The sequence below is a fragment of the Eleutherodactylus coqui genome, chromosome 1, assembly GCF_035609145.1.
Source record: "Eleutherodactylus coqui strain aEleCoq1 chromosome 1, aEleCoq1.hap1, whole genome shotgun sequence".
Taxonomy (NCBI): Eukaryota; Metazoa; Chordata; class Amphibia; order Anura; family Eleutherodactylidae; genus Eleutherodactylus; species Eleutherodactylus coqui.
Window position 1 is genome coordinate 153161001 of NC_089837.1, and position 26502 is coordinate 153187502.

General features: G+C 45.1%; 1 protein-coding gene across 1 annotated transcript in view; it reads left to right on the plus strand.

Annotated features, from left to right (window-relative positions):
* The window catches only part of LOC136627036 (probable cation-transporting ATPase 13A4), a 218476-nt gene that overhangs the window by 51537 nt on the left and 140437 nt on the right, over positions 1–26502 (plus strand). The window contains exons 4-9 of the mRNA XM_066601991.1: positions 11957–12027; positions 12116–12196; positions 13084–13153; positions 17980–18114; positions 18225–18297; positions 26120–26251. Of these exons, the coding sequence (XP_066458088.1) occupies positions 11957–12027; positions 12116–12196; positions 13084–13153; positions 17980–18114; positions 18225–18297; positions 26120–26251 (562 nt within the window). The remainder of the gene's footprint in view (positions 1–11956; positions 12028–12115; positions 12197–13083; positions 13154–17979; positions 18115–18224; positions 18298–26119; positions 26252–26502) is intronic.

Sequence of the window (26502 nt, forward strand, 5' to 3'; positions counted from 1 at the left end):
CGCAGCTTTACTTTACCTTACAGCATAACACCCATCACAGCGCAGCTTTACTTTACCTCACAGCAAAACACCAATCACAGCGCAGCTTTACTTTACCTTACAGTATAATACCCATCACAGTGCAGCTTTCATTTACCTCTCATGTATTCGGCGAGATTTCCAGCGGAATTTCCACCCGTGGAAGCTGCCATAGGATTGCGTTAGCAAACGCAGTCCTACGCAGACGGACGCGGTTTGTCTGCGCGAAATCACGTGCAGCAAACAAACCGTGGCATGTCCTAATTTTGTGCGGGGCTCTGCGAGCCCTGCACAGAAATGTCACTCGCCGTCCGCCGTCTCCGCTCTGCGCATACACCGGCAGCCGGCACATGGAAGAGCCGGAGCTGCGGGAGCGAGTGAGTCCACGGTGCTCTCTGCAGGCGCTCGGGTCGGGTCCCGCTGCGAGAATTCTCGCAGCCGGATCCGACCCCACCGTCTGCAGGCGGCCTAATACCAATCACAGCGCAGTTTTCATTTATCTAACAGTATTATACCAATCACAGCACAGCTTTCATTTACCTCACAACATAACACCAATCACAGCGCAGCTTTCATTTACCTCACAGTATTATACCAATCACAGTGCAGCTTTCATTTACCTCACAGCATAACACCTATCACAGCACAGCTTCCATTTACCTCACAGTATAACACCAATCACAGCACAGCTTTCATTTACCTCACAGTATTATACCAATCATAGTGCAGCTTTCATTTACCTCACAGCATAACACCTATCACAGCACAGCTTTCATTTACCTCACAGTATAACACCAATCGCAGTGCAGCTTTCATTTACCTCACGTATAACACCAATCACAGCACAGCTTTCATTTACCTCACAGTATAATACCAATCACAGCACAGCTTTACTTTACCTCACAGTATAACACCAATCACAGTAGAGCTTTCATTTACCTAAAAAGTATAACACCAATCACAGCACAGCTTTCATTTATCTCACAGTATAACACCTATCACAGTGCAGCTTCCATTTACCTCACGTATAACACCAATCACAGCACAGCTTTCATTTACCTGACGTATAACACCAATCACAGCACAGCTTTCATTTACCTCACAGTATAATACCAATCACAGCACAGCTTTCATTTCCTTACAGTATAACACCAATCACGGCGCAGCTTCCATTTACCTCACAGTATAACACCAATCACAGCACAGCTTCCATTTACCTCACAGTAAAACACCTATCACAGTGTAGCTTTCATTTACCTCACGTATAACACCAATCACAGCACAGCTTTCATTTACCTCACGTATAACACCAATCACAGCACAGCTTTCATTTACCTCACAGTATAACACCAATCACAGCACAGCTTTCATTTACCTCACAGTATTATACCAATCACAGCACAGCTTTCATTTACCTCACAGCATAACACCAATCACAGCGCAGCTTTACTTTACCTCACAGCATAACACCAATCACAGCGCAGCTTTACTTTACCTTACAATATAATACCCATCACAGTGCAGCTTTCATTTACCTCTCATGTATTCGGCGAGATTTCCCGCGGAATTTCCGCCTGTGGAAGCTGCCATAGGATTGCGTTAGCAAACGCAATCCTACGCAGACGGACGCGGTTTGTCTGCGCGAAATCACGCGCAGCAAACAAACCGTGGCATGTCCTAATTCTGTGCGGGGCTCTGCGAGCCTTGCACAGAAATGTCACTCGCTGTCCGCCGTCTCCGCTCTGCGCATACACCGGCAGCCGGCACATGGAAGAGCCAGAGCTGCGGGAGCGAGTGAGTCCGCGGTGCACTCTGCAGGCGCTCGGGTCGGGTCCCGCTGCGAGAATTCTCGCAGCCGGATCCGACCCCACCGTCTGCAGGCGGCCTAATACCAATCACAGCGCAGATTTTCATTTATCTAACAGTATTATACCAATCACAGCACAGCTTTCATTTACCTCACAACATAACACCAATCACAGTGCAGCTTTCATTTACCTCACAGTATTATACCAATCACAGTGCAGCTTTCATTTACCTCACAGCATAACACCAATCACAGCGCAGCTTTCATTTACCTCACAGCATAACACCAATCGCAGTGCAGTTTTCATTTACCTCACGTCTAACACCAATCACAGCACAGCTTTCATTTACCTCACAGCATAACACCAATCACAGCACAGCTTTCATTTATCTCACAGTATAACACCAATCACAGCACAGCTTTCATTTACCTCACAGCTTAACACCTATCACAGCACAGCTTTCATTTACCTCACAGCTTAACACCTATCACAGCACAGCTTTCATTTATCTCACAGTATAACACCTTTTACAGCACAGCTTTCATTTACCTCACAGTATAATACCAATCACAGCACAGCTTTCATTTACCTCACAGTATAACACCAATCACAGCGCAGCTTCCATTTACCTCACAATATAACACCAATCACAGCACAGCTTTCATTTACCTCACAGTATAACACCAATCACAGCACAGCTTCCATTTACCTCACAATATAACACCAATCACAGCACAGCTTTCATTTATCTCACAGTATTATACCAATCACAGCACACGTTTCATTTATATCACCGTAAAACACCAATCACAGCACAGCTTTCATTTACCTCACAGTATAACACCAATCACAGCACAGCTTTCATTTACCTCACAGTATAACATCAATCACAGTGCAGCTTCCATTTACCTCACAGTATTATACCAATCACAGCACACGTTTCATTTACCTCACAGTATTAAACCAATCATAGTGCAGCTTCCATTTATCTCACAGTATAACACCTTTTACAGCACAGCTTTCATTTACCTCACAGTTTATCACCAATCACAGCACAGCTTTCATTTACCTCACAGTATTATACCAATCACAGCACAGCTTTCATTTACCTCACAGTATAACATCAATCACAGTGCAGCTTCCATTTACCTCACAGTATTATACCAATCACAGCACACGTTTCATTTACCTCACAGTATAACACCAATCATAGTGCAGCTTCCATTTATCTCACAGTATAACACCTTTTACAGCGCAGCTTCCATTTACCTCACAGTATAACACCTTTTACAGCACAGCTTTCATTTACCTCACAGTATAATACCAATCACAGCACAGCTTTCATTTACCTCACAGTATAACACCAATCACAGCGCAGCTTCCATTTACCTCACAATATAACACCAATCACAGCACAGCTTTCATTTACCTCACAGTATAACACCAATCACAGCACAGCATCCATTTACCTCACAATATAACACCAATCACAGCACAGCTTTCATTTATCTCACAGTATTATACCAATCACAGCACACGTTTCATTTATATCACCGTAAAACACCAATCACAGCACAGCTTCCATTTACCTCACAATATAACACCAATCACAGCACAGCTTTCATTTACCTCACAGTATAACACCAATCACAGCGCAGCTTCCATTTACCTCACAGTATAACACCAATCACAGCACAGCTTTCATTTATCTCACAGTATAACACCTTTTACAGCACAGCTTTCATTTACCTCACAGTATTATACCAATCACAGCGCAGCTTTCATTTACCTCACAGTATAACACCAATCACAGCGCAGCTTTACTTTACCTCACAATATTATACCAATCACAGTGCAGCTTTCATTTACCTCACAGCATAACACCTATCACAGCACAGCTTTCATTTACCTCACAGTATAACACCAATCACAGCGCAGCTTCCATTTACCTCACAGTATAACACCAATCACAGCGGAGCTTTCAGTTACCTCACAGTATAACACCAATCACAGCACAGCTTTCATTTACCTCACAGTATAACACCAATCACAGCGGAGCTTTCATTTACCTCACAGTATAACACCAATCACAGCACAGCTTTCATTTACCTCACAGTATAACACCAATCACAGCACAGCTTTCATTTACCTCACAGTATAATACCAATCACAGCACAGCTTTCATTTACCTCACAGTATAACACCAATCACGGCGCAGCTTCCATTTACCTCACAGTATAACACCAATCACAGCACAGCTTCCATTTACCTCACAGTAAAACACCTATCACAGTGCAGCTTTCATTTACCTCACGTATAACACCAATCACAGTACAGCTTTCATTTACCTCACAGTGTAACACCAATCACAGCGCAGCTTCCATTTACCTCACAGTATTACACCAATCACAGCGGAGCTTTCATTTACCTCACAGTATAACACCAATCACAGCACAGCTTTCATTTACCTCACAGTATAACACCAATCACAGCACAGCTTCCATTTACCTCACAGTATAACACCTATCACAGTGCAGCTTTCATTTACCTCACGTATAACACCAATCACAGCACAGCTTTCATTTACCTCACAGTATAACACCAATCACAGCACAGCTTCCATTTACCTCACAGTATAACACCTATCACAGTGCAGCTTTCATTTACCTCACGTATATCACCTATCACAGCACAGCTTTCATTTACCTTACAGTATAACACCAATCACAGCACAGCTTTCATTTACCTAACAGCATAACACCAATCACAGCGCAGCTTCCATTTACCTCACAGTATAACACCTATCACAGCACAGCTTTCATTTACCTCACAGCATAACACCAATCACAGCGCAGCTTCCATTTTCCTCACAGTATAACACCAATCACAGCACAGCTTTCATTTATCTCACAGTATAACACCTTTTACAGCACAGCTTTCATTTACTTCACATTATAAAACCAATCACAGCGCAGCTTTACTTTACCTCACAGTATTATACCAATCACAGTGCAGCTTTCATTTACCTCACAGCATAACACCAATCACAGCGGAGCTTTCATTTACCTCACAGTATAACACCAATCACAGCACAGCTTTCATTTACCTCACAGCATAACACCTATCACAGCACAGCTTTCATTTACCTCACAGTATAACACCAATCACAGCGCAGCTTCCATTTACCTCACAGTATTACACCAATCACAGCGGAGCTTTCATTTACCTCACAGTATAACACCAATCACAGCACAGCTTTCATTTACCTCACAGTATAACACCAATCACAGCGGAGCTTTCATTTACCTCACAGTATAACACCAATCACAGCACAGCTTTCATTTACCTCACAGTATAACACCAATCACAGCACAGCTTTCATTTACCTCACAGTATTATACCAATCACAGCGCAGCTTTCATTAACCTCACAGTATAACACCAATCACAGTAGAGCTTTCATTTACCTAAAAAGTATAACACCAATCACAGCGCAGCTTTCATTTATCTCACAGTATAACACCAATCACAGCACAGCTTTCATTTATCTCACAGTATAACACCTATCACAGCACAGCTTTCATTTACCTCACGTATAACACCAATCACAGCACAGCTTTCATTTACCTCACAGTATAACACCAATAACGGCGCAGCTTCCATTTACCTCACAGTTTTATACCAATCACAGTGCAGCTTTCATTTACCTCACAGTATAACACCAATCACGACGCAGCTTCCATTTACCTCACAGTTTTATACCAATCACAGCACAGCTTTCATTTACCTCACGTGTAACACCAATCACAGCACAGCTTTACTTTACCTCACAGTTTAACACCTATCACAGCACAGCTTTCATTTTCTTCACGTAAAACATCTTTTACAGCACAGCTTTCATTTACCTCACAGTGTAACACCAATCACAGCACAGCTTTCATTTACCTCACAGTATAACACCAATCACAGCACAGCTTCCATTTACCTCACAGCATAACACCTATCACAGTGCAGCTTTCATTTACCTCATTTATAACACCAATCACAGCACAGCTTTCATTTACCTCACGTATAACACCAATCACAGCACAGCTTCCATTTACCTCACAGTATAACACCTATCACAGTGCAGCTTTCATTTACCTCACGTATATCACCTATTACAGCACAGCTTTCATTTACCTCACAGCATAACACCAATCACAGCACAGCTTTCATTTACCTCACAGCATAACACCAGTCACAGCGCAGCTTCCATTTACCTCACAGTATAACACCAACCACAGCACACGTTTCATTTATCTCACAGTATAACACCAATCACAGCACAGCTTTCATTTACCTCACATGATTATACCAATCACAGCACAGCTTTCATTTACCTCACAGTATAACACCAATCCCAGCGCAGCTTCCATTTGCCTCACAGTATAACACCAATCACAGCACAGCTTTCATTTACCTCACAGTATAACACCAATCACAGCACAGCTTTCATTTACCTCACAGTATTACTCCAATCACAGCACACGTTTCATTTACCTCACAGTATAACACCAATCACAGCACAGCTTTCATTTTCCTCACAGTATAACACCAATCACTGCACTGCTTTCATTTACCTCACAGTATAACACCAATCACTGCACTGCTTTCATTTACCTCACAGCATAACACCAATCACAGCACAGCTTTCATTTACCTCACAGTATAACACCAATCACAGCGCAGCTTCCATTTACCTCACAGTATAACACCAATCATAGTGCAGCTTCCATTTATCTCACAGTATAACACCTTTTACATCACAGCTTTCATTTACCTCACAGTATAACACCAATCACAGCGCAGCTTTACTTTACCTCACAGTATTATACCAATCACAGTGCAGCTTTCATTTACCTCACAGCATAACACCTATCACAGCACAGCTTTCATTTACCTCACAGTATAACACCCATCACAGTGCAGCTTCCATTTACCTCACAGTATAACACCAATCACAGCGGAGCTTTCATTTACCTCACAGTATAACACCAATCACAGCACAGCTTTCATTTACCTCACAGTATAACACCAATCACCGCACAGCTTTCATTTACCTCACAGTATAATACCAATCACAGCACAGCTTTCATTTACCTCACAGTATAACACCAATCACAGCACAGCTTTCATTTATCTCACAGTATAACAACTTTTACAGCACAGCTTTCATTTACCTCACAGTATAACACCAATCACAGTGCAGCTTTCTTTTATCTCACAGTATAACACCAATCACAGCGCAGCTTTCATTTACCTCACAATATTATACCAATCATAGTGCAGCTTTCATTTACCTCACAGTATAACACCAATCACAGCACAGCTTTCTTTTACCTCACTGTATAACACCAATCACAGCACAGCTTTACTTTACCTCACAGTATAATGCCCATCACAGTGGAGCTTTCATTTGCCTCACAGTATACCACCCTTAACAGCACAGCTTTCATTTACCTCACAGTATTATACCAATCACAGTGCAGCTTTCATTTGCCTCACAGTATATCACCTATCACAGCACAGCTTTCATTTACCTTACAGTATTATACCAATCACAGCGCAGCTTTCAGTTACCTCACAGTATTACACCAATCACAGCACAGCTTTCATTTACCTCACATATAACACCAATCACAGCGCAGCTTTACTTTACCTCACTGTATAACACCAATCACAGCACAGCTTTACTTTACCTCACAGTATAACACCAATTACAGTGCAGCTTTCATTTATCCCACAGTATAACACCAATCACAGCACAGCTTTCATTTACCTCACGTATAACACCAATCACAGCGCAGCTTTCATTTACCTCACAGTATTATACCAATCACAGTGCAGCTTTACTTTACCTCACGTATAACACCAATCACAGCGCAGCTTTCATTTGCCTCACAGTATAACACCAATCACAGTGCAGCTTTACTTTTCCTCACAGTATAACACCAATCACAGCACAGCTTTCATTTACTTCACAGTATAACATCTATCACAGCACAGCTTTCATTTACCCCACAGTATAACACCAATCACAGCGCAGCTTCCATTTACCTCACAGTATAACACCAATCACAGTGCAACTTCCATTTACCTCACAGTATAACACCAATCACAGTGCAGCTTTCATTTACCTCACAGTATAACACCAATCACAGTGCAGCTTCCATTTACCTCACAGTATAACACCAATCACAGTGCAACTTCCATTTACCTCACAGTATAACACCAATCACAGCACAGCTTTCATTTACCTCACAGTATAATACCAATCACAGCACAGCTCTAATTTACCTTAACAGTATAGTAATTATTATTAGGAAATGACAGTACCAGTGTTTCTGGTGGCGCAATGCACCACACAGCTGTGTTACATGGTGCATTCATTATGACCACCACTTAGCACATTACCCACACAGCTCTGCTACATCGTACATCCATTATGATATCCACACATCACACACACAGCTTTACTACATGCATCATGATTCCCACACATCACACACACAGCTTGGCTGCTCCCACAGCAGTGACATCACCACAGGTCCTTTAGCTCCCTGGATCTCTGAGGTGATGGTAGGTCGGTGTCTTCTGTCAGGACTGCTTAGTTGTGTCGGACATAATAGCGGCTTTTGTTATTTTTCGTCCTCCACTTTTCAAGAGCCCTAACTGTGTTGTTCTTTTGTCGGTCAGGCTCTGTGTTTTATATGTGTTGTAGGATCTTCAATGATGTCACCAGAGGGTGGAGCGATGACGTCACCAGGGGCCGAGCATGATAAGCACTCACATACTCACTGACAAGTAGTCGTTAGTCGTTTGACAGGGCCATTTAAATTTAACAGGGAGAAATGCTGGATCATTGGATAGGCTATTGATATAGATTGTATTTTAAAATAGCATGCTGAAGAATTAATTCTTGCTTCACATGTCACTAGCCACACGGGGTTTGTGCAGATTTTTTCCACAGCGTTTGGATGACATATTTCAAAATCTCATCCACTTTGCTGCTACAGCTACTGTAATTTCTGCAGCAAATCCGCTCCATGTAGTAATAGCGACCCCCTATATTGGTGGCTCTTGTAGAAATAGCGTCCCCTAAATTGGCCACAGTAGTAATAGTGTCCTCCACAGTGGCCCCAGTAGTAATTGTGACCCCTATTATTCCTTCAATAGTAAAAGTGACCCCTTAAAAATGACCCCTATATTGGCACCAGCAGTAATTGTAGCCCCTCTTGTATCCCGAGTTGTTATAGGATCCCCCATTGCTACCCTAGTAGTAACAGGGTCCCCCATTGTGGCCCAAGTAGTATTAACATCCCACATTGCCGCCCCAGTAGTAATATGATCCAATATTGAGGCCCTAGTAGTAATAGTGTCCACCACAGTGGCCCCAGTGGTAATAGCATTTCCTATTTTGGACTCAGTAGTAATAGTGACCCCTATATTTTCGTCAGTAGTAATAGTGATCCCTATATTGACCCCACTAGTAATAGGCTCCCAATTGTAGCCCCAGTAGTGATAGCAGATTACAATAGGGGCGATTGGGGTCCATTAGCGTCTTGGGTCTGGGGCAGTTGCCCTTAATATAATCCACCATAGTCAGCATAGCAACGCAGATCACATGACCGGAGCCGGCCCATGTGATCCATGTTGCTATGCTGACCGCATGCATGTCTTGCATGCTGATTTCCATGGGACACCACTACCGGGGTGAGTAGAGTCAGGACCAATAGGGGCGATTGCCACGGGCCTAAAACTCCAAGGTAGCCCATAGCCATCCCAGTCGCCCTTATTGTAATCCGCTATCACTAGTGAGGTCATTTTCACTTTCATTGCACCCCCGGTCAGCCCAATCATGCGACTGGCAGTGCAGTGACTGACTGCAGTTATGACCAATCACAACTGAAGTCTTTCGGTGGGAGGGAGGAACGCACGCAAGGGTTGTCTGCAGCCTGTAACTGTCTGCTGGCTCCCTGGCTAACAGTTCCTCCCCTCCCTGGGTGCCACTCTCAACCGTCCCGTGGTTTGCAACAGTAAAACGGCGTATTACTAAGGGGCCCGGTCACAATTGCAACCCCTAGCAGTACGCCAGTGTACATAATATAGGTTCTATCTAGAGATGAGCGAGCATACTCGTCCGAGCTTGATACTCGTTCGAGTATTAGGGTGTTCGAGATGCTCGTTACTCGTAACGAGTACCACGCGGTGTTCGAGTTACTTTCACTTTCTTCCCTGAGAAATTTGCGCGCTTTTCTGGCCAATAGAAAGACAGGGAAGGCATTACAACTTCCCCCTGCAACGTTCAAGCCCTATACCAGCCCCCTGCAGTGAGTGGCTGGCGAGATTAGGTGTCACCCGAGTATTGAAATCTGCCCCTCCCGCGGCTCGCCTCAGATGCATTCTGACATTAGTTCAGGGAAAGTGGTATCGTGTTGGAGCTCCTATAGGGAGAGTGTTAGAAGTATTTTAGGTTTCAAGAACCCCAACGGTCCTTCCTAAGGCCATAAATCTTCTCTATATGCGCTCAATGGGGCCGGCGGCAGCAGCGCCGACCCCATTGAGAACATATAGAAGACAAATCCTTCTTCTCTGCCACAGCTGTAACAGCTGTGGCAGAGAAGAACGATGTTTGCCCATTGAATTTAATAGAGCCAGCAATACAGCAGGTTCCACTGAAAGCAATGGGCTGCCGGCGATTGCAGGATGAATTGTCGGGAAGGGGTTAAATATATAAGCCCTTCCCTGCAATTCATCCAGAAATGTGTTACAATAAAAATATATACCGGCGTATAAGGCGACGGGGCGTATAAGACGACCCCCCAACTGTCACCTTATACGCCGGCAATACAGTGGAGCAAAGAATAAAAATCATTACTTACTTCTTCTGACGTTCTGCGGCGCTCCTGCAGGCTGTCACTCCCTCCTGGTGTTCTGCGGTGCTCCTGCAGGCTGTTGCTCCCTCCTGGTTCCCGGCAGAGCATTGATTTCTCTACGGAGGGCTTTAAATCCCCGCCTCCAGAAACACACGTGCCTTCAGCCAATCACAGCCAATGACAATGATGTCATTGAATGGCTGTGATTGGCTGTGTTTCTGGAGGCGGGGATTTCAAGCCCTGCGTCCAGAAAGCAATACTCTGCCGTGAACCAGGAGGGAGCAACAGCCTGCAGGAGCGGCGCAGAACGTCAGAAGAAGTGAGTAATGATTTTATTCTTTGCTCCACTGTATTGCCAGCGTATAAGGTGACAGTTGGGGGGTCGTCTTATACGCCCCGTCGCCTTATACGCCGGTATATATTTTTATTGTAACACATTTCTGGATGAATTGCAGGGAAGGGGTTATATATTTAACCCCTTCCTGACAATTCATCCTGCAATCGCCGACAGCCCATTGCTTTCAGTGGAACCTGCTGTATTGCTGGCTCCATTGAATTCAATGGGCAAACATCGTTCTTCTCTGCCACAGCTGTTACAGCTATGGCAGAGGAGAACGATCTTTACGCTGACAGTGCGGGGGGGTGGGGCACTCTTGCCGCTATTGTGGCTTAATAGTGGGACCTGGGAACTTGAGATGCAGCCCACCATGTAGCCCCTCGCCTGCCCTATCCGTTGCTGTGTCGTTCCCATCACTTTGTAGAATTGCTCAGATTTTCACAAACGAAAACCTTAGCGAGCATCGGCGATATACAAAAATGCTCGGGTCGCCCATTGACTTCAATTGGGTTCGTTACTCGAAACGAACCCTCGAGCATTGCGAAAATTTCGTCCCGAGTAACGAGCACCCGAGCATTTTGGTGCTCGCTCATCTCTAGTTCTATCCCCATTTCAGCTCTATTATCTTTATGTCTCAACATGACCATGCACAGCATTACAAGCTCATACACTCAATTGAATAGTGGCCCCTAATAGAGGGAAATGAGCGTCTGTCCTTAATTTGAGCAGTATGATTGTCTGCATTTAGAAAAAGAGACTACACTCTTCAATAGAAAAATGACTCATAGCTTCAGAGGCTGTTGTAAATATACAGAATATTGCTTAAAGTCATTTTACTAAACATTGTATACTGATTTTTTGGATTTACGCAATTAGGTGAGATACATCCAAGTGCAAAAAATACGTTATGTATGGATCCACTCTGAGAGCAAGTTTATTAAAATTGGGTAAGTACAGTAAGTCAGAGATGTAAAAAACTATATTGTATCAATCACATCCCTGATCTAAGACTCATACATGGCATTTTCCTTTTAGTGCTCTGGAGGAAGATCTGTCTTGCTCAGACATACACTCAAAATACGGTTTTGGCCTAACCAAAGAAGAACAGAAAGTCAGGTATAGACTCCATCTTGTCTACAGTCTGATGCTTCAGATTAATTTATGGATTCATGTTAAAGAGGTTTTCTACTTCCAGTTCTATATAACTAAAGCAGCTTCAATATGCAATAAAAGTTGCTGTTTCAGTTGCTATTAGTTATAAAAATCTTTCTTTGCTGTCAGTCAGTATAAGCATTCATTGTTTACATGAAGAAGTGGATACAGGTATGGCCGCCTGCACACGGCAGAGATGGTTTCCGCTTGCAGGTTAACGCAGTAGATTCTAGCTCTGACCGGCGACCCTGCTTACCTGTATTTTCTCTTCTTTTTTTGTATTGCGGATTGTCGTAGCGAGCCACCATCAGACAAGCACAGTACAGATTTTTTTTCAAATGTTTTTTTTACCTGCACTGTCGCTATGCGATGACGCGGAATCCGCGACCTGTCCACAGTGTTAATTGCAGACGAACCATGGGACGGTCGGCGCAAAAATAGAGCATGCTGTGATTTTTCGACATGAGCAGATATTCACAACTGATTTCCGCTCGTGTGCAGGAAAAAGCGATTTCCCATAGCATGCTATGAACGGTATTTGCTTTTGCGGATTCCACAGCAAAAATTTGTCCGTATGCAGGCGGCCTAAAAGGCTTATTAGAAAAGAGATCTTGGCAATGAGCCGTGCAGTTGTGTGAGCAGCCCATGTACAAGTTTCTACAGCTGACTGTATAAGAAGAGGTCTAGAAAGCTGAGAGGAATTGAAACAAAGTATATTTGAAAATTGCACAACTTTTCACTAAGAGTGGTTAGGCTTTCTTTACGTAATACCAAATGCCGTTATACCAGAATACCACCTCATGTCTTACTGCGATCATTGTACAATTATTACTTATATTATATTTGGGCAGACAACAGATCTGCGGACTAAACACGATTACAGTGAAGATCATTCCGGTGTGGAAACTACTGTCGAAAGAGGTAGGATACTTATACAGTCTACAGGATTTACTGCATATTACACAAATACTACTATATACTGCATACTACATAATTACTACTAACTACTGCATAATATGCAAATAAACCCTGAAATATAATATGTAGCTCTAACAACAGGAGAAATCGCTTACAAAATATAATTGCAGAATTGTAGCATAAATAATAATTCCCCAGTATACATACTCAAAATAGGGGAGCGCTTCAAATTCACAGCAGAAAGAAGTCCCAGCAGCACTCCTAGACCCGGCACTGCGGGGAGGCCTTATGTAGATGCACACGTGCAAAGCTGACTAGGACCCACGATCTAGATAAATCCAATAAATGAAATAAAGATCCAGGCAGCATCAGTAGGTGCATTTAAAACTCATCCATATAGGGTGAGAACTTTTATTGCACAACTCACAAGGCAGCAATGTTTCGACCCACAGACAGAAGGGTCTTTGTCAAGCTACCCCATACCAGACAATATATGTAATATATACAAACAAGTAACCAATAGGCAAAGATAATTATAGAGACTCCACCCATACCTGGTTGACAAAGACCCTTCTGTCTGTGGGTTGAAACGTTGCTGCCTTGTGAGTTAGGCAATAAAAGTTCTCACCCTATATGGATGGGATTTAAGTGCACCTACTGATGCTGCCCATACATTAGGCTTGTGTTTCTCCAGCAGGCACTTCACAAACACTGGCATTTCAAATGTTGATCTTTGTAAATAAGGTTCATTGTGTTCACTATAAACTCTGTGATATTGACAAGATGACACAAGTGTACTACAGCTCTGTTTTACAAAGAACTGTAAAAGGGCTTTGCTAGAGTTACATAAGACCTCTACTCTAACTTTGTATGACTCCATGGCAATCAGAGTTTCTCTACGTACAGAATTCAACAGAAAAGAATTGTGACCAGCCCCACTATACTGTGTAAGGTACAGAAGTACTCTCCCCTAGAAGCCGCACTATTAAATGGCCTTTCCAGCTGTAGCTGACCTATTCTTCAGAAGAAGTCATCAATAGCTGATTGGCAGGGGTCCAGGGATCGGGACCTTGGCCAATCATCTGTTCACCATGCTGCTGTCACTGTCACAATTCATACAGTGTGTAGTGGCCTGGCATAGTATTACAGGCACAATTCTCACTGAGGTAAATGGCATCTGTGCCTGCAATATCCTGCCAGACAACCGTACAATGTAGGAGAGATATCTGCAGCCTGCTCAGTACACCATTACAGTGGCTTGGCAAACAGCTTCTTGGCAGGGGTCCTAAGTGTTGGATCCCCATTGATGATATTCTATTTTGGAAAACTCCCTTAAATATATATATATATATATATCTCTGGGAGCCATATGGGATACGTGCACAGGGCATTCATGAACCCTGACTAGGTTTTGTGACATGGTATATGATGATTTGCTTTCTCAGTTAGGTGAGATATGGAAAAACACATTTCCGGTACTTTCAAACCCTCAGCCTTGTGAATAGTATTACAACCAAGCAGAATTAATCTACGTCTTATTCTGATTTTTGCATAGAAACACAAGGTTAAAAAAGGGCAAAGTGGCTTTGTAAAACTTGCATCATGTTACACTTTGCATTGCTTCTCAATTTTAATCTGCAGAAAAGAAAAAAATCCTAATTCTAGACAAGAGCCCATTGTTAGAACATTTTGTGAGCCACATTGTTTAAAAGCATGAATTCTATCAGACAGAAGTGAGGCTAAATCTCTTCTTTCTCTGCAAGTTTTAGCTAATGAAAATTACAGGTTCACAATTACAGGGAAAAAAACTTTAGGCTGCTTTCAGGAATCAAAAATACCAATTTATTTCAGTGTCTTTATTAAAGGGGTTGTCCCGCGCCGAAACGTTTTTTTTTTTTTTTTTTTAACCCCCCCCGTTCGGCGCAAGACAACCCCGATGCAGGGGTTAAAAAAACAAACCGGAGAGTGCTTACCTGAATCCCGGCGGTCCGGCGTCTTCATACTCACCTGCTGAAGATGGCCGCCGGGGTCTGCTCCCTCCGTGGACCGCAGCTCTTTTGTGCGGTCCATTGCCGATTCCAGCCTCCTGATTGGCTGGAATCGGCACGTGACGGGGCGGAGCTACACGGAGCCGGCATTCTGCACGAGCGGCCCCATTGAAGACAGCAGAAGACCCGGACTGCGCAAGCGCGGCTAATTTGGCCATCGGAGGCCGAAAATTAGTCGGCACCATGGAGACGAGGACGCCAGCAACGGAGCAGGTAAGTATAAAACTTTTGATAACTTCTGTATGGCTCATAATTAATGCACAATGTACATTACAAAGTGCATTAATATGGCCATACAGAAGTGTATAGACCCACTTGCTGCCGCGGGACAACCCCTTTAAGCCCACATTATCATCATAAAATCTCTTTCTTATATTTTCTGAAACATTTCCATAGATCATGGAAATCATGGAAAGATCTTCATATATTCATTGGGGAATCACAGGGGCAGAACTTTGTCTGACTAAATCAAATTGGAGCCCTTCACAGTGACAGACAGACTGAAATATAACTTTTATTCAAGACTAACATAAAATAATGACTTGGGCTAAGAACAAGACAAACATAAAGACAGAGAAAAGTATTTGGCTCAGAGTAGTATCAGTCCATATCATTTGGAAAGAACGGTAAGCTCTCTTTAGTACTGTATAAGTATAGCTCAATATGCAACTCATATAACTCAAGAGAGAAGAATGGATGAACTCTCTTTATGTGAAAGGGTGATTACTGCTCAAGAATAATTACTGCTCGTAGAAATATGATTACTTGCTCAGGAATAATTACTGCTCAACGCGTTTCCCTACTAGGATTGTTGGTAGTTCATCAGGAGAAATTGTATGAGTTATGCCATACGATATGACAGGTTCATTGAGTTGAAAACTCAAGAGAAAGAGAGAGAGAAAGTGCCACAATTGTGTTTAGAGACATGAAGGGTTAAAAACTTTCTATCAAATTTTGAGAAAGTGCCACAATCTTGTTTTGGGACACAGAGTTAAGAGAAAGTGCCACAATCGTGTTTTGGGACACAAAGGGTTGTCAGATTTTGAGAAAGTACCACAATCGTGTTTTGGGACATAGAGGGTTATATAATCTCTGTCAGATTTTTGTTGGTGTGGTCATGCAGGCTAGTTAGGAGATGTGCAGGAGATATACTGATTTATAGAGAAATACTGCACATCAACTAACCTCAAAGAATTGAAATGGGATCAGAACTAGAAAGTAGGGGATTATTCAAGACCCATACTTAGTTCATCATCCAATAATCTTTGAACAAGGTCGCTAAATAGCGAAATAATAGCGGTCTGCAACTTGTTCATATAATAAGCTCTATAGATATATAGTAGCCTGGGACTAGTCTATCAAAAAAGAGATAGAGTTCCAGGCTACATAGAGCTTTTTTCAGATCCCTTTCATTCTATCAAGGTCTCTAGGCAGCACATAGTAGCATAAGCAGAGCGGTGTCTTTGCTGCCTAGATAAGAGACCTACATCCAACACACACACATTCAGATAAAATAACAAAAGTGGTAGAGCCTGGAGCTCTGATGGTGAGCTCAGGCATCATATATTCATTGCTGTTATGTAATTGAATTACATTCTATGTTTTATGAGAAGCTTTGCATAGCAGCTAAAACTTGGCACTAGAAGGTGAGGACAGGGCCAGGACAAGATGTAAGCATCCGAATAGGATGCCGTGTTACAGCAAAGTTCGAGGGGTGCAGACAGAATTTATTGGACATTGCATTTTTAACACATATTGCAGAAAAAAAACAGCAATGGAACTGTGTTGTGCTATGAATCTAAATGTGTGTTAGACTTTTTATGGTAGAATCATGTGAGAGGGCGGCATAAAGCTGGTGAGCGGCTCCCTTTAGGGACGGAATATGCTACACCATGCATCGTAAGTCACAGTGAATTCTGCACCAAAATCCACAGGCCACTGGCGGATTTAGATGCAGCATTGTAAATGGCTTAAAACTTGCATCCAATTCAACATTTTACTGTATTTTTTCCGCTGACTGGCACAATTCACACAGGTGCAGGACACACCCGTACTGTCATTTTAAAAGGTTATGTAACCTAATTAGTTCCAGATGTGTTCTTTTTCCTGTGAAATTGCGCAGTCACACGAGTATTGGGTGCCCATTTACGCAGCCACCATAGGCTCCTCTGGGACCCTTAGTGCGCAAATGCATACTAAAATAGACTATGCTGCGCTTTTTTCGCTTGTGGGATGCGCACACAAAAAAGAAAATGAGAATTAACTCTTTGAGTTCTATTCTCTACGTATTGTGTGCGTAACGTTTGTGCACGCAAGTAAGTCCATGGGAATCCGTCCTTACACATGTGGATTTTGACATGGAATTCTGCAGCTGCAGATTTGACTGCGTTGTGAGTCATTTGCATTCCCTTGCTGTAAGGCTGCAAATGAGCCATGTGGTACATGTAACGGAAGGAGTCCCACGATTTGGCTCAGGTTAGGAGTACAGAGGATGCATCAGCATGCAATGCATGGCCCAGTTGTGGACTTACAGTGGAGGGAATGCAGGTGAGTACAGTCATAGAAATGACATACTAAAGGGGTTATCTAACCATGTAAAATTGATGGCCTATCCACAGGATAAATACATCATAAATGTTATCCTTCTACACATATGACATAGCATCAATAGTTTAAAAAGTTACTTGTGGAAGACTTTATGTTAAAACTTTAAGAAGCTTATAGGTAACCATGTACTTTTTTTTCCAATGAAACCAAAATTCTTTTTTTCTACTTTTACAGGTTTTCAACCCATTTTATGTGTTTCAAGCCTACTCTTTAAGTGTATGGATAGCTACATCATACCTTGAATATAGCATAGCTATTTTACTTATGACCATCTTATCTATTGCTGCAACAGTATATAATTTAAGAAAGGTATGCATTCGTGAATCTAAAGAGAACAATGTTTACATTAATCACCTTAATCATATAATATATGTGTGTGTGTATGTGTTTAGTATTTATTTATTTATTTTTCTCTTTAGCAATCAATCAAACTGAACAAAATGTCAACATCCTATAACAGCATTTTGGTTTTGCTGCTTCATAAAAATGCAGGTAATAGTTGCAAAATGAATTAGTTCACTAATAATAACATATACTGTAGCTATGAAGTCCTGAGTATACTGTACCATCATGTGTCTGAATCCTCTCTTGCAGTTGTCTTCTGTTTATAGTTTTAGTATACATAAAAACAAATGGCTTAAAAATATAAATGCACAAATAGCATGTAGTATAAATAGAATGTAGAAATAGTACCATTTAGTAACTAAGGACACTGTATGGAAAGTATACGTATACTGTAAATATGGTGTAACATGGTGCAATATGGTGATTATACTTAAATACTGATCAATACTCTAGAAAAAAATCATAATCCTTCTAAACACATGTGTTAACTACCTCACATGATTAATATGTACCTCCATCTTATATTTATTATATCCAGTGAAGAGGCTTAATCCGATGAACGCTTGCACTTGTAAATGTCCACTTCACCAATAAGCTGTATATTCTTCTGTCTTTTCAGCTGGAAGAGTAATACTGAGCTTTCCGATTTATAAGTAATAATTAGAGATTAGCGAGCACCAAAATGCTCGGGTGCTCGTTACTCGGGACGAAATTATCGCGATGCTCGAGTGTTCGTTTCGAGTAACGAACCCCATTGAAGTCAATGGGCGACCCAAGCATTATTGTATATCGCCGATGCTCGCTAAGGTTTTCATTTGTGAAAATCTGGGCAATTCAAGAAAGTGATGGGAACGACACAGCAACGGATAGGGCAGGCGAGGGGCTACATGTTGGGCTGCATCTCAAGTTCCCAGGTCCCACTATTAAGCCACAATAGCGGCAAGAGTGGGCCCCCCCCCAACAACTTTTACTTCTGAAAAGCCCTCATTAGCAATGCATACCTTAGCTAAGCACCACACTCCAACAAAGCACAATCACTGCCTGCATGACACTTCGCTGCCACTTCTCCTGGGTTACATGCTGCCCAACCCCCCCCCCCTTCCCCGCACGACGCAGTGTCCACAGAGCACACCAAAGTGTCCCTGCGCAGCCTTCAGTTGCACTCATGCCACACCACCCTCATGTCTATTTATAAGTGCGTCTGCCATGAGGAGGAACCGCAGGCACACACTGCAGAGGGTTGGCACGGCTAGGCAGCGACCCTCTTTAAAAGGGGCGGGGCGATAGCCCACATTGCTGTACAGAAGCAATGAGAAATATAATCCTGTGCCACCGCCATCAGGAACTGCACACGTGGGCATAGCAATGGAGAACCTATGTGCCACACACTATTCATTCTGTCAAGGTGTCTGCATGCCCCAGTCAGACCGCGTTTTTTTATAAATAGTCACAGGCAGGTACAACTCCGCAATGGGAATTCCGTGAGCACCCACAGCATGGGTGGCTCCCTGGAAGCCAACGGCTGTACATAAATGTATCCCATTGCAGTGCCCTGGACAGCAGAGCTAACGTTAGAATTAATGCAGGTGGGCTTCGGCCCACACTGCATGCCACAACCTGACCGGGGTTTTTAATTCATAGACACAGGCAGGTACAACTCCCTGTGGACCCACAGCATGGGTGGGTGCCAGGAAGCCACCGGCGGTACATAAATATATCCCATTGCATTGCCCATCACAGCTGAGGTAATGTCATGTTTAATGCAGGTGGGCTTCGGCCCACACTGCATTCCCCAGTCAGACTGGGGTTCTTTAGAAGTAGACACATGCAGTTACAACTCCCTGTGGACCCACAGCATGGGTGGGTCCCTGGAACCCACCGGCGGTACATAAATATATCCCATTGCAGTGCCCAGCACAGCTGATGTAACGTCAGCTTTAATGCAGGTGGGCAAAAAATTAATTGGATTACACTGTAGGCGAGGGCCCCAAAAAATTGGTGTACCAACAGTACTAATGTACGTCAGAAAAATTGGCCCATGCCCAACCAAGAGGGCAGGTGAAACCCATTAATCGCTTTGGTTAATGTGGCTTAATTTGTAACTAGGCCTGGAGGCAGCCCAGTTAAAATAAAAATTGGTTCAGGTGAAAGTTTCAACGCTTTAATGAGCATTGAAACGTATAAAAATTGTTTACAAAAATTATATGACTGAGCCTTGTGGGCCTAAGAAAAATTGCCCGTTCGGCGTGATTACGTCAGGTTTCAGGAGGAGGAGCAGGAGGAGGAGGATGAATATTATACACAGATTGATGAAGCTAAAAGGTCCACGTTTTTGATGGTGATAGAGAACAATGCTTCCATCCGCGGGTGCAGCCTACGTATTGCTTAGGTATCGCTGCTGTCCGCTGGTGGAGAAGAGAAGTCTGGGGAAATCCAGGCTTTGTTCATCTTGATGAGTGTAAGCCTGTCGGCACTGTTGGTTGACAGGCGGGTACGCTTATCTGTGATGATTCCCCCAGCCGCACTAAACACCCTCTCTGACAAGACGCTAGCCACAGGAGAAGCAAGCACCTCCAGGGCATACAGCGCGAGTTCAGGCCACGTGTCCAGCTTCGACACCCAGTAGTTGTAGGGGGCAGAGGCGTCACGGAGGACAGTCGTGCGATCGGCTACGTACTCCCTCACCATCCTTTTACAGTGCTCCCGCCGACTCAGCCTTGACTGGGGAGCGGTGACACAGTCTTGCTGGGGAGCCAGAAAGCTGTCAAAGGCCTTAGAGAGTGTTCCCCTGCCTGTGCTGTACATGCTGCCTGATCTCTGCGCCTCCCCTGCTACCTGGCCCTCGGAACTGCGCCTTCGGCCACTAGCGCTGTCGGATGGGAATTTTACCATCAGCTTGTCTGCCAGGGTCCTGTGGTATAGCATCACTCTCGAACCCCTTTCCTCTTCGGGTATGAGAGTGGAAAGGTTCTCCTTATACCATGGGTCGAGCAGTGTGTACACCCAGTAATCCATGGGGGCCAGAATGCGTGTAACGCGAGGGTCACGAGAAAGGCATCCTAACATGAAGTCAGCCATGTGTGCCAGGGTACCTGTACGCAACACATGGCTGTCCGCACTAGGAAGATCACTTTCAGGATCCTCCTCCTCCTCCTCAGGCCATACACGCTGAAAGGATGACAGGCAAGCAGCATGGGTAAAGAATTGAGGAGGCTGACTCCCACTGCGCCGCCCATGTTGGAGTTGGTATTCCACTATAGCTCTACGCTGCTCATAGAGCCTGGCCAACATGTGGAGCGTAGAGTTCCACCGTGTGGGCACGTCGCACAGCAGTCGGTGCACTGGCAGATGAAACCGATGTTGCAGGGTGCGCAGGGTGGCAGCGCAGAGCCAGCACACCTTTCCGAGCAAGTCTGACAAGCATGGGTAGCTTTTCAGAAAGCGCTAAGCCACCAGGCATGGCACGTGTGTGAGGCTGCCGAGCTGCAGAGCCGCCACCAGGTTATGGCCGTTGTCACACACGACCATGCCCGGTTGGAGGCTCAGCGGCGCAAGCCAGCGGTCGGTCTGCTCTGTCAGACCCTGCAGCAGTTCGTGGGCCGTGTGCCTCTTCTCTCGTAAGCTGAGTAGTTTCAGCACGGCCTGCTGACGCTTGCCCACCGCTGTGCTGCCACGCCGCGCGACACCGACTGCTGGCGACGTGCTGCTGCTGACACATCTTGATTGCGAGACAGAGGTTGCGTAGGAGGAGGAGCTGGGTGGTTTAGTGGAGGAAGCATACACCGCCGCAGATACCACCACCGAGCTGGGGCCCGCAATTCTGGGGGTGGGTAGGACGTGAGCGGTCCCAGGCTCTGACTCTGTCCCAGCCTCCACTAAATTCACTCAATGTGCCGTCGGGGAGATATAGTGGCCCTGCCTGCCTGTGCTTGTCCACGTGTCCGTTGTTAAGTGGACCTTGGCAGTAACCGCGTTGGTGAGGGCGCGTACAATGTTGCGGGAGACGTGGTCGTGCAGGGCTGGGACGGCACATCAGGAAAAGTAGTGGCGACTGGGAACTGAGTAGTGCGGGGCCGCTGCCGCCATCATACCTTTGAAGGCCTCCGTTTCCACAACCCTATACGGCAGCATCTCCAGGCTGATAAATTTGGCTATGTGCACGTTTAACGCTTGAGCGTGCGGGTGCGTGGCGGCGTACTTGCGCTTGCGCTCCAACACTTGTGCTAGCGAAGGCTGGACGGTGCGCTGAGAGACATTGGTGGATGGGGCCGAGCACAGCGGAGGTGAGGGTGTGGGTGCAGGCCAGGAGACGGTAGTGCCTGGGTCCTGAGAGGTGGGTTGGATCTCAGTGGCAGGTTGGGGCACAGGGGGAGAGGCAGCGGTGCAAACCGGAGGCGGTGAACAGCCTTCGTCCCACCTTGTGGGGTGCTTGGCCATCATATGTCTGCGCATGCTGGTGGTGGTGAGGCTGGTGGTGGTGGCTCCCCGGCTGATCTTGGCGCGACAAAGGTTGCACACCACTGTTCGTCAGTCGTCTGCACTCTCAGTGAAAAACTGCCAGACCTTTGAGCACCTCGGCCTCTGCAGGGTGGCATGGCGCGAGGGGGCGCTTTGGGAAACAGTTGGTGGATTATTCGGTCTGGCCCTGCCTCTACCCCTGGCCACCGCACTGCCTCTTCCAACCTGCCCTGCTGCTGCACTTGCCTCCCCCTCTGAAGACCTGTCCTCAGTAGGCGTAGCAAACCAGGTGGGGTCAGTCACCTCATCGTCCTGCTGCTCTTCCTCCGAATCCTCTGTGCACTCCTCCCTCGGACTTACTCCAATTACTACTACCTGAGTGATAGACAACTGTGTCTCATCGTCATCGTCCTCCTCACCCACTGAAAACTCTTGAGACAGTTGCCGGAAGTCCCCAGCCTCATCCCCCGGACCCCGGGAACATTCCAAAGGTTGGGCATCGGTCACGACAAACTCCTCCGGTGGGAGAGGAACCATTGCTGGCCATTCTGGGCAGGGGCCCGGGAACAGTTCCTGGGAGTCTGCCTGCTCCTCAGAATGTGTCATTGTAATAGAGTGAGGAGGCTGGGAGGAAGGAGGAGCAGCAGCCAGAGGATTCAGAGTTGCAGCAGTGGACGGCGCAGAACTCTGGGTGGTCGATAGATTGCTGGATGCACTTTCTGCCATCCACGACAGGACCTGCTCACACTGCTCATTTTCTAATAAAGGTCTACCGCGTGGACCCATTAATTGTGAGATGAATGTGGGGACGCCAGAAACGTGCCTCTCTCCTAATCCCGCAGCAGTCGGCTGCGATACACCTGGATCAGGAGCTCGGCCTGTGCCCACACCCTGACTTGGGCCTCCGCGTCCTCGCCCGCGTCCTCTAGGCCCACCCCTACCCCTCAGCATGGTGTATTACCAGTAGTGCAGAAACAGAACGCTGTAATTAAATGTGCCGCTTATTGGCCTGTGGTTGGAGGCTGACTTTGCTTACGGAACGCACAGCAGAGGCAGGAAAGAATTTTGCGCAAGCCTGCTGTAACACTTAGCTGGCTGCGTATGAATTAGGACAACTACCCCCAGCAGGGACCCAGTACACAGAGGACGGTCACAGGCAGCCCAAATAAATTTTTTTTCCCAAATATTCTTGGAAAGGCCCACTGCCTATATACACTAAATATGTCTTCTGTCCCTGCCTCACCACTACTGGCCCTGGACAATATAAAATTACTGCAGACTGTTTCACGGTGGACAGGAATACAGCGGTGATGTAAGAGGCAACACAGAGGCAGGAAAGAATTTTGCGCAAGCCTGCTGTAACACTTAGCTGGCTGCGTATGAATTAGGACAACTACCTCCAGCAGAGACCCAGTACACAGAGGACGGTCACAGGCAGCCCAGATAGATTTTTTTCCCAAATGTTTTTGGAAAGGCCCACTGCCTATATACACTAAATATGTCTTCTGTCCCTGCCTCACCACTACTGGCCCTGGACAATGTAAAATTACTGCAGACTGTTTCACTGTGGACAGGAATACAGCGGTGATGTAAGAGGCAACACAGAGGCAGGAAAGAATTTTGCACAAGCCTGCTGTAACACTTAGCTGGCTGCATATGAATTAGGACAACTACCCCCAGCAGAGACCCAGTACACTTGTGGACAGGAATACAGCGGTGATGTAAGAGGCAACACAGAGGTAGGAAAGAATTTTGCGCAAGCCTGCTGTAACACTTAGCTGGCTGCATATGAATTAGGACAACTACCCCCAGCAGAGACCCATTACACTTGTGGACAGGAATACAGCGGTAATGTAAGAGGCAACACAGAGGCAGGAAAGAATTTTGCGCAAGCCTGCTGTAACACTTAGCTGGCTGCGTATGAATTAGGACAACTACCCCCAGCAGAGACCCAGTACACTTGTGGACAGGAATACAGCGGTGATGTAAGAGGCAACACAGAGGCAGGAAAGAATTTTGCGCAAGCCTGCTGTAACACTTAGCTGGCTGCATATGAATTAGGACAACTACCCCCAGCAGAGACCCAGTACACTTGTGGACAGGAATACAGCGGTAATGTAAGAGGCAACACAGAGGCAGGAAAGAATTTTGCGCAAGCCTGCTGTAACACTTAGCTGGCTGCGTATGAATTAGGACAACTACCCCCAGCAGAGACCCAGTACACTTCTGGACAGGAATACAGCGGTGATGTAAGAGGCAACACAGAGGCAGGAAAGAATTTTGCGCAAGCCTGCTGTAACACTTAGCTGGCTGCGTATGAATTAGGACAACTACCCCCAGCAGAGACCCAGTACACTTCTGGACAGGAATACAGCGGTGATGTAAGAGGCAACACAGAGGCAGGAAAGAATTTTGCGCAAGCCTGCTGTAACACTTAGCTGGCTGCGTATGAATTAGGACAACTACCCCCAGCAGAGACCCAGTACACTTCTGGACAGGAATACAGCGGTGCTGTAAGAGGCAACACAGAGGCAGGAAAGAATTTTGCGCAAGCCTGCTGTAACACTTAGCTGGCTGCGTATGAATTAGGACAACTACCCCCAGCAGAGACCCAGTACACTTGTGGACAGGAATACAGCGGTGATGTAAGAGGCAACACAGAGGCAGGAAAGAATTTTGCGCAAGCCTGCTGTAACACTTAGCTGGCTGCGTATGAATTAGGACAACTACCCCCAGCAGAGACCCAGTACACTGAGGACGGTCACAGGCAGCCCAAATAGATTTTTTTCCCAAATGTTTTTGGAAAGGCCCACTGCCTATATACACTAAATATGTCTTCTGTCCCTGCCTCACCACTACTGGCCCTGGACAATGTAAAATTACTGCAGGACGCAATGCTCTGCACGGCCGATATACAAAAAAAAAGTGCAAAAAGCAGCCTCCACACTACTGCACATGGTTAGATGTGGCCCTAAGAAGGACCGTTGGGGTTCTTGATGCCTAAAATACTCCTAACGCTCTCCCTATAGCAGCTCCGGCACCAGCAGCAGCACTGTCCCTGATCTCTGTCAGAACGCATCTGTGGCGAGCCGCGAGAGGGGCTGATTTATATACTCGGGTGACACCTGATCTCGCCAGCCACTCACTGCAGGGGGGTGGTATAGGGCTTGAACGTCGCAGGGGGAAGTTGTAATGCCTTCCCTGTCTTTCTATTGGCCAGAAAAGCGCGCTAACGTCTCAGAGATGAAAGTGAAAGTAACTCGAACATCGCGTGGTACTCGTCTCGAGTAACGAGCATCTAGAACACGCTAATACTCGAACGAGTATCAAGCTCGGACGAGTACGTTCGCTCATCTCTAGTAATAATGAATGTATATAATTGAATAAAAAATAATTGTAGAATATGCTTAGCATGCTGGCATTAGTGTGCGATGCATTGTCTTATTTTGCCTTTCATAGAATAAATTACACATTTATTTAGCGCTTCGTGTTTTTTGTTTTGTTTTTACAGAACTTGAAGAAGTACAGTCTCAATCCTTGGTTCCAGGTGACGTCATTGTTTTGGGTGGAAACAAGCTTTACTTGCCATGTGATGCCATTTTAATCAGTGGAAGCTGTACGGCAAATGAGGCAATGTTAACTGGTACTGTTATTTTAATTATTTAATTTATGTCATGATTTCATTCTTTGAAATTATATGATTTCCTATTGTTTACAATTTTTTTGATTTTTAGTGGTTTCTTGCTGGACTGTTGGGTCTTCAAAGTGCTCATGACTGGACTATGAGATACGCTGTACAATTTATCTTTATCATGTCTTAGAGTCACATTATAGACACTGAGACCTTTCACATAGAACAGAATTACGTCGCAGGATGCAGCCAAATGCTCATCT